Genomic DNA, 10000 nt, shown 5'->3' with positions numbered 1-10000 from the left:
ATATATATATATATATATATATATATATATATATATATATATATATATATTTTTTTTTTTTTTTTTTTTTTTTTTTCTTCTTCTTCTTCTTCTTACTAAGTCATTTTGAACAGTACACTAATGTAATAGTAATAATAATTCTATACATAATAATATTCAGTAAATATCAATACCAACGACTTTATGCTTTTATTTGCATAATTACCGTAAGAAACTCTCAAATTCATTCTTAGCTTGCAAGACAAAGATCATCCTTTTTGTTAATTAAAAGTCTAATAGTAGGTGTAATAGTAGTAGTAGTTGTTGTAAAAGTAGCAATAATAGTAATAGTAGTAGTAATAGCAGTAGTAGTAGTAACAGTAGTAGTAGTAAAGTAGTAATAATAGTAAAAGTAGTAGTAATAGTAGTAGTAGTAAAAGTAGTAGTAATAATAGTAGTAGTAATAACAGGAGGAGCAGGAGTAGTAGTAACAGCATTATTAGTAGTAGTAGTAGTAGAAGTAGTAGAAACAGTAGCAGTTGACAGTCGTAGGTAATCGAGTAATGAGTACCAGTACGTCTTTCAGTAATATTAACATCACATTACAGCTAATTGATACTGGTGTCTTACACTACTACACTATCAATAAACAGTACAGAAGTAACATATAGCCGGGTGGCTGGGTAAGCCGGACCAAGACTGTCAGACGGCAGTCTGATTCAGGTCGGTCACGGCGGCGCGTTGTCCGTGCAAGAATCACCCATTGCCACCTAGACTGGGTGGCCAGCAGCCAAGTCAGGTTGGTCCAAGCCGGATAATAGAGAGAATGATTACCTAAAAGGTAACACCGGCACTCTCCGTGGAAAGGAACTGGGGACCCTACCACGTACTCACTCCAAGAGCATCACAACATGAAAACTACAATTAAGTATCATGCTGTGACCACGGCGGCTCAGACATGAACCTACCGTTAAAAAAATAAATAAATAAATAGATAAATAAATAAATAAATAAAATAATAATAATAATAATAATAATAATAATAATAATAATAATAGAATAATAATGATGATGATGATGGTAAAAGTTATATTAATAATAATGATAATAACAATATTAACAATGCAAAAAATATATTATAGCATTTTGCAATCAAAAGTGTACACTGTGTAAAATAGGCTCTGTTATCATCACTAATCCGGTTATTATATATATCATCAGTTTTATCACACTATATTTGCTGAAAATAACAACGTTACTTCCCAAAAAGCTAATCAATGTATATGTTTCAGTGTATTTTCCAGCTTGTTGAACAGAATTCAGCATTTAACAGAAATATCAGAAACTCAATAACTTTTTTTTATCTTGCATTTTTTTGTAAATCCGAAAAAAAAAATCCTGCCCTTCCATGTAAATATCATTTTCAAACTGTCAAATTCGCTTGTAAAACGTCGAATTGCACGAAGAAATTTTGGCAACGTTAATTCAAGATCGTGAGCCTCTGTTATTGAAAGAAACCTACTCCACTATGAAGCCAGTTTAAATTCATTCCATGTACAAAGAGCTACAGCTAAATAAAACGTTAAAAGCACTCGATCTAAATTTATTACTAGAGTAAAAGGCTAAACCATGTGGCTAGGAAATTCATGTGCGTGTTATTCATTACACGAAACCCTACTTTATGTGACTAGCAACATTACATTCCTTCTTGTTTTGAACTTTCCAGTATGTTTAAGAGGAGGTGATGGATTTAGTCTTAACAACGCGTTCAAAACACTTCCGATATTCCAAGACTGACATGTAATAAGTATAAACTACAGCAAAAAAACAAGAAAAAATGATTTGATTCCCTACATACCTTGATCTCATACATCAACGATCTCCTTTTCATTATTCTCGTAGGAACCACGACCCGTTAATCAATGTTCGTGCTTAATTTTTTTTTCCATTTATGAAAACGTCCTTCGGTGGCTAACAACTCTATATATTCCTCACATGGAAACCTACAGCATGTACATAATAGGTATTTCAGGTCTTTACTTCACTAGGAACGTACAGTTTTCAGGCGCTTTTTTTGTTTTTGTTTTTGTTTTATGTACGAAAAGCCAAAAGATTAATTTTGGACTCCTATCCCCTTAGCTCCTGAAGGAAGGACAACTTAAGGCTTTACTTCGATGTTCAGTTTAGTTTCAGTTGTTTTTTTTTTATGCACGAAATTAGAAAAAGAAAAAGAGAACAGTTGGACTCAGTTCCCATATGAAGACGCATCCACACTTCCTGAAGGAACGACAACGTAAGGCCCTTACTTCCAGGCTAACATTCAGGGTTTTAGCCCTCTTTTCATTATTTTTAAGCACCAAATAAAAAAAATAAAAAAGTTGGACTACTATTACCTACACGAAAACGTATTACCTACACCAGAGCGCATTCGTACCTCCTGCAGGAAAGATGACACAGGCCTGGCCTTCATCCCGACGAACCCGACAGCAGCCTCGGCGTCCTCGTGGTCCCTCGTGGCCACTTCATCCCCGACATCTACCGAATTGCCGCTGTCTGGAGTCCCCGCTGCAAAGGGCAAGGAAAAAGGTTACGAAAGCTTTGGTTTAGGAGTCGACAGCCCCCCCCCCCCGCCCCTTCACTCGCCCGCCCGAGGTCCCCTTCCCGTCGTGCACGTGGTACGTTCTGTGGCACTGGGGTATTTCGTCTCGCGGATTCGTTGGTTCTCTTCTTTGCACTGAAGGTTGTTTTCTTCTTTTCTTCTCTTTCTCTTCTCTTCGCTCCCTTTTTCTCTCCTTCTTCTCTTCCTTTTCTCCTCCTCCTCCTTCATCCCTTTTCTCGCTCCCTCCTCTCCCCTCGTCTTCTTTCTCTTCTCTTTCTTCTTCCTTCCCCTTTTTCTTTCTTTCATTTTTTTTTTTTTTTTTATCTATCTTTATTATTTCATTTTATTTTTATTCTATTTCCTATTTTTTTTTTTTCTTCTCTTTTTCTTTTCAAATTTTTTTTTTCTTTTTTCTTTTCCTATTCTTTTTTCTTTCTTTTTCTTTTTTTCTTCTTCTTCTTCTTCTTCTTCTCTTCTTTCCTTCTTCTTCTCTTCTGCTTTGGTTTAGTCGACAGCCCCTCCTCCCCCCCGCCGCCCCCTTGTGCCTCGGTGCGCTTCCTCGGTCCTCCTTTCCTCCTCGTCACATGCTCCTTCTCTGCGACCTGGGAGGAAAGTTCTGCCATCTTCCTTCCTCTTCTTCTTCTTCTTCTTCTTCTTTCTTCTTCCTCTCTTCCCCCTTCCCCTCTCTCTTCTCTCTTCCTCCTCCTTCTCCTCCTCCTCCTCCTCCTTCTTCCTCCCCTTTCTCTTCTCTTCTTCTCTCTTCTTTCTTCCTCTCTCTTCCCCCCTTCTCCTCCTCCTCCCCTCCTCCCTCCTCCTCCTCCTCCTCCTCCTCCTCCTCCTCCTCCTCCTTCTTCTCTTTTCCTTCGTTCTTTCAAGGGTGATGCATCTTTCCCAGCAGCAAATTCAGCATTGTTTGGGCTTTCATGCCAACAAGTGGTTTACATAAACAGAATGATCGTGTTAATCTCTTCTTTCTGTTTATTTTCAAGAAATCTATATTTCATAGCGCGTTCTGATTACTCGTTAATTTAAGAAGTTTTTAAAGTTAAGATGTTAATTAAGAAGTTATGGGTCTACTATATCTATTGATTTTTAAAAGTCTGTAAGAAGGATAAACATTCTAATTTTCTGGCCAACAGTTTAAATCACTCAGTTTCTCGTTAACATTACCAAGTCCTGCTGGAACTTGAAGGGAACTCCCCCCCAAAAAAATAATAATAATAAAATAATAAATAAATATATAAATAAATAAATAAAAATAAAAAACACACCGACCACACATTTGGCCGAGTTTCCTGTTCTACACTCCATAGATGGGGCTAACAAGCCATTTTACTAAAGCAGCATCAATCTCCTTACTCTATGCAGCTGCTTGTATGAAGTTGCGACATTTGGTAATACATTTTACACCTGGTAACACTGGGTAGTTCTGAAATCTCTTCTGTTTGATTTGTAATAGAGAACCAACTCCTTTAATTATTGCTGATGTGCGCAGTTATCGATGGTGTGTGTGTTTGGTTGTGTGTGTGTGTGTGTGTGTGTGTGTGTGTGTGTGTGTGTGTGTGTGTGTGTGTGTGTGTGTGTGTGTGTGTGAGAGAGAGAGAGAGTATGAGCGTTGTTGTGTGTGCGTGTACGTGGAAAGAATATCAGAACAAGAACTGCACACACCAAGTACAATCAATAAGGCCTGATTCACCCATGCGACTTGAACATCAAAGCCCCGACCTTTCGAGTAACACAAACTTCCGAAAACCCGGCGTCGCTACTTCATACGCCAGCAACTGTACGTATCCCCCTCCCCCCCTCCCCCCATTTTGCGTACAAACTCGCGCACCAGAAAAAAAAAACCCACAAGACACTTAGAAACTAACGTCTGTCCAATCCAGAGACGACTGTAGCTGTTGCGAAGCCCGGCCCTGAGTCCCTGTTCTTGAGCCAGACCATCACCTCCCACACCAAGCCAGCGAGGAAGCCAGTGAAACCAAGAAAACCGAAAACCTGTGGAAAGAAAAAGAAGAAGAAAGAGAATGAAAAGGGGAAATCGTGAAGTAGAAAATGGAAATTGTCTTCGGAGTCGTGGCCGAGATGAGGGACCAATAAGGACGCGTCTCATTAAAACAAAAACAAAAAATGAAAGATGGAACGATGCAACGCCGCATTGATATCGACAAAAAGATATGCAAATGATAATAAACTTATAACAAATATAACAAAGTTAATAAAAGAGCATGACATAAATAAACGAACTTTTTTTTTTTTTTTTTAAATAAAATACTTCTTCCGCTTCTGCATCATTAGATTCTTCAATAAAAATGACGATACGTCCTTATCCACCACGATTAATTCCTGTCCCGGAAACCCTACTATTTCGTATGAATAAAACTGGTGCTTTAACTAAGATATTCAACTAATTGCAATGCTATAAACCAGGGTACAATAGGCATAGATAGGCATAGAAAAACACTGTCTTAGGGGAAGGTCTTCAACTAACAGATCATTTCATGTAGAAGAAAGACAATTCTATTTATCTTTACCTGTGCCTGCATGCCCGAAAAAGAAAATACCCGCAGAATAACATGCAATTAGACACAGTTCCTTGAGCACCCAGAGAAGAACAAAACGCATGACCTTAACTGACCCCGGCTGCCCTCAGCGCCCTCGCCGCGGATGCCAGCTCGACCATGACGCAGCTGGCAATCATCAACAGGAAACCGCAGAGTCCGTTGTGAGCCAAACCCTGGTGGGGGGGAAGAGGGAGGCGCTGCTGTTAGTATGCTGTGGTATGTCGGATTTCATTATAATATATATATATGCCTATACATACTATTATATATAGATGGATAGATAGACAGATATTGATGGATAGGTAGATATAGCGGGGGCGTGTGTAAGATGGATAGATAGACAGATAGATATAGATTGATACACTTACATGTGTATGTCAAGTGATAGACACATACGCTTGTACACATATACACATTGTACACAAACAGACACAGGCGCGCATGTGTGTGTGTGTGTGTGTGTGTGTGTGTGTGTGTGTGTGTGTGTGTGTGTGTGTGTGTGTGTGTGTGTGTGTGTGTGTGAAAGACCGACGGAGCGAAGGAGAGACACAACAGGACAGAACAAAGGAAAGAGAAAGGAGGAATCAGAATAGAAAGGGAGAGAAAGAAAGGGACAGGTCGAGAGAATGAAAAAAAGGGAAAGAGATGGAGCGAATGATGGAAAGAGAAAGGGACAGAGCGCGAGAGGAAGAGAGATGGAGAAGACTAATGGCGGGAGGACGATAAATCCCCCTTTTTAAAACGCATCATATTTACAGTACACTCCACCCTTCAAGGACAACCACAATAACCCGTGATATTGCAGTCCCTCTCGCATATCCCTATCACTCATCAACACCAGGATCTCGTCCTTATCTCGAAGTGGCACTTCAACCCCACCTGGCTTTCACACTTCCCCTCAATCGCCGCGGCACGTAGCAAGGTGCAACTAAGGTCGTTTCGGGGCAATTATCAGTACAGTACGGTTAGTTAGGGTGTTTGTAAGGTATTTTGGTGCAACTATGGTCGTTTCAGGGCAATTATAAGTAAAGCCAGTTACGTATTTAAGTTACGTGCAACTAAGGTCGTTTCGGGACAATTATAAGTAAAGCCAGTTAGGGTATTTAAGTTAAGGGCAACTATGGTCGTTTCGGGGCAATTTTAAGTAGAGTAAAGCCAGTTAGGGTAATTAAAGTAACTTGGGCATAAACTTCAGATGATTTCTTTGATAAATTTGGCTATGTAAAGATTATAGTTCGTTGCAAAGTTTGCTGTTATTTGAATCTTCTTTCTAGTGCGTTTGAAATTGACTCATTTTATTGCAATATGACGTCATGGGTTTCTGGCCTCGTTGCAGTGTGTGTGTGTGTGTGTGTGTGTGTGTGTGTGTGTGTGTGTGTGTGTGTGTGTGTGTGTGTGTGTGTGTGGTTGTGTGTGTGTGTGTGTGGTGTGGTGTGGTGTGTGTGTGTGTGTTGTGTGTGTGGAAAATGGGTGAGTGAGTGAGTGGTTGTTGTAGTGAGTGAGTGAGTGAGTGAGTGAGTTGTGTGTGTGTTGTGTAATGTATGTTAAGTGGTTTGTATCGTTGTTGTTTGGGGTTTTAGTGTTCGTGTGGTTTGTATGTTTATTTGTGGTGTGTGTGTTTTGCCTCCCCTCTCCTCCACTCCTCGCCTCCCTCCCTCCCACTCTCTCTCTCTCTCTCTTCCTCCCTCCCTCCCTCTCCCTCCCACTCTCTCTCTCTCTCTTCCTCCCTCTCCCTCCCTCCCTCCGTCCCTCCCTTTCCCTCCCACTCTCTCCCTCCCTCCCTCTCCCTCCCACTCTCTCCCTCCCTCCCTTTCCCTCCCACTCACTCTCTCCCTCCCTCTTTCCCTCCCACTCCTCTCCTCCCTCTCCCTCCCTCCCCCGCACACTGCAGTTTTAATCATCTAAATATTAGCGGTCCCGTTATCGTAAAAAATAGATTTAATAACATTGCTCTTAAACGCCAGGTGCAGGCTTACCCTCTCCTCTCCCCCCTCCCCCTCTCCCCCCCTCCCTCTCCCATCTCCACCTTCCCCCCGATCTTCCGTCTCCCTCACTCACTCCTTCCACCCTTTCATTCTTCTCTTTTCTTTCTCCTTTTCTTTCTTTCCTCTTTTTTCATTTCTTTCTTTTTTCCTTTTCTCTATTTTTCTCTCTCTTTCTTCATTCTCCCCGTCGACAGCAATCCCCCTTCTTCCTTCTTTCTCCCTGTCCCTTCTCTCATCTCTTCTCTATCTCCATCTTTTTTCCCTCCTCTCTCCCCTCTCTTCTTTGCCCTTTCTTTGTCCCTCTCTCCTCGTAGCTCCACTCTCTCATTCTCTCCTTGTCCCTCTCTTTCTCTCCTCGTTCCTCTTTTTCTCTCCTCTTCCCTCTCCTTCTCTCCTCGTCCCCTTCCTTCTCTCCTCTTCTTTCTCCCTCTCTCCTCTTCCTTCTCCTTCTCTCCTTGTCCATCTACTCCGTCCTTCGTCCCTTCCCTCTCCCCCTTCCCCTCACCCCTCTCTCTCTCTCTTCCTTCCCGAAGCAATTCAGTAGATTAATGTGTTTTGTGTTTTAGTCTACTGAGGTCAACATAAGACGTTTCATCATAAGGGTTTCATTCTTTTTACGCATCTGATATAAGTATATACATACACACATACTCACACACATGCATACACACACATAAACACAAAACGCATACACATTCATAAAAAGAAAAAAAATACACATACACATTCACACACACACACATACACACGCATATATATATATATATATATATATATATATATATATATATATATATATATATATAATATATATATATATATAAATGTGTGTGTGTGTGTGCGTGTGTGCGTGTGTGTGTGTGTGTGTGTGCGTGGTGTGTGTGTGTGTGTGCGTGTACGTGTGTGTGCGTGTGCGTGTGTGTGTGTGTGTGTGTGTGGTGTGCGTGTGCGTATCCGTGTGCGTGTGCGTGTGTGTGTGTGTGTATACGTGCGTCTATATATGTGTACGTGTGTATGCCGTGTATAAATTGATCATTTACCAGAAACAGTAAAAAAAAAACAAAAAAAATCCTAACCAGAATATTCCAGTTGAAACTCCTGTTGAAGAGAAGGTAGATCTGGAACACGTGGATGACCAGCCAGTTGATGCAGCTGACGGAGGCGATGAAGGACACGAAGGTGAAGAAGCCGTGACCTGCCCTCACCTTCCACATGACGGAGGAACAGACGGCGAGGATGAAGCCGAGAGAGCAGCAGATCTGCGGGAGGGGAGGGAGGGGGGAGTTTTCTCACTCTCTCTGTCTATCTATCTGTCTGTCTGTCTCTCTCTCTCTCTCTCTCTCTCTCTCTCTCTCTCTCTCTCTCTCTCTCTCTCTCTCTCTCTCTCTCTCTCTTCTCTCTCTCTCCTCTTCTTCTCTCATCTCTCTCTCTCCTCTCTCCTCTCCTCTTCCCTCTCTCTCTCTCTCTCTCTCTCCTATTCCTTTTCTCTCTCTTCCTCTCTCATCTCTCTTCTTCTCTCCTCTCTCTCCTCTCCCTCTCTCTCTCTCTCCTCTCTCTTTTCCTCTCTCTCTCTCTCTCTCTCTCTCTCTCTCCTCTCTCTCTCTCTCTCTCTCTCTCTCTCTGTTACTACTCCGGCTCTGTCATGCTAACGTTTCGTCCTTTCATCCGGGGTTCTCGGTTTCGCGTCCCTCTCTCCCAGCGCGAGTTGTCAACTGCTCGCCCGGCGTCTCCTCTCCCTCCTGTGTCTGGCTCCACCGCTGCAAGGCTCTTCCCCTCTTTCTCGCCGCATCAGCACTCTCAGCTTCACCACCGTAGCAAAATCAGCCCCTTCTGTCCTCCACATATCCTTTCTATCATTTATGGATCTAAACCAAACTACTCTCTCTCTCTCTCTCTCTCCTCTCCCCTCCTCTTTCTCTCTCTTTCTCATACTCTCTCTCTTTCTCCTCTCTCTCTCTCTCCTCTTTTCTCTTCTCCTCTCTCTCTCTCTCTCTTCTTCTCTTCTCTCTCTCTCTCTCTCTCTCTCTCTCTCTCTCTCTCTCTACCTACCTACCTACTTACCCATCTATCTATCTACTATCTGCCTTTCTACCTGCTTCTCTACCAACCTACCTACCAACTTACCTACCTACCTGCCGCTCTCTACCTGCCTACCTACCTCGCTATCTATATATCTACCTACCTATCTTTACTCATCTACCTTAATCTACTACAGCAAAGGCTTACCAGCTGGAGAACAATGAGCGCTCCAGGTAACTTCTTGATGTACTTGACGTCTGTAGTGAACTGGCCGGGTTGCTTCTCCTGGCGGTCGCCTTGGTAAGGCATCGTGGTGGCGAATTTGCACCCGGTGAGAGATTTTGGCGTGGGGATGGGGATGGGAAAGGGAGAAGGAGGTGGGGAAGAGGAAGGGAGATGGATATGGAGATGGGATGGAGGAAGGGAGGTGGAGATGGGAAAGAGGAAAGGGACAAGAACTAGATGGAGAGACTTAGATGTGGAAGAGATGGAGACGAGGCTTTGCACCGGCACGAGATAGAGATGCGGAAGAGAAAGAGACGCGAAAGAAGTAGGGACAAGAAAGTGTACCGGTGAGAGACGGAGACGGGAAAGAGAAAGAGATGCGAACGAGGAAAGGGAGAGAGAGAGGGAGAAACAAGAGAGCTTTACTTGGTCCGCTTCAGCCTCTGGACCAGATGGCACCAGCAGCGTCTTTTCGAGTGTCACTTGAGTGTCTGGTCGACGCAAGAAAATAAGAGGGTATTTTGAGTATTACTTGGGAGTGGGATAAGCTGGTAGAGGCTGACAGCTGCGTCTTTTTTTCGAGTGGTACTTGAGAGGCGTTGGAGGGTGACAGTGGCCTTCGCTTGCAG

At 42.7% G+C, this 10000-nt stretch overlaps 1 protein-coding gene across 1 annotated transcript in view; it reads right to left on the bottom strand.

The window, feature by feature from the left end:
- LOC119568407 overlaps nt 1-10000 on the bottom strand; it is a 21895-nt gene that overhangs the window by 5510 nt on the left and 6385 nt on the right. The window contains exons 2-6 of the mRNA XM_037916919.1: nt 9354-10000; nt 8204-8386; nt 5217-5315; nt 4450-4576; nt 2414-2544 (exon numbers count right to left, since the gene is read on the bottom strand). The exon at nt 9354-10000 is cut by the window's right edge and continues 384 nt beyond it. Coding sequence (XP_037772847.1) covers nt 2414-2544; nt 4450-4576; nt 5217-5315; nt 8204-8386; nt 9354-9455 — 642 coding nt within the window. The 5' untranslated portion in view covers nt 9456-10000. The remainder of the gene's footprint in view (nt 1-2413; nt 2545-4449; nt 4577-5216; nt 5316-8203; nt 8387-9353) is intronic.

This window comes from Penaeus monodon, chromosome 43 (assembly GCF_015228065.2).
Source record: "Penaeus monodon isolate SGIC_2016 chromosome 43, NSTDA_Pmon_1, whole genome shotgun sequence".
NCBI lineage: Eukaryota > Metazoa > Arthropoda > Malacostraca > Decapoda > Penaeidae > Penaeus > Penaeus monodon.
The sequence above is the reverse complement of the archived record's forward strand: the minus strand, read 5'-3'. Positions and strand labels throughout refer to the sequence as shown.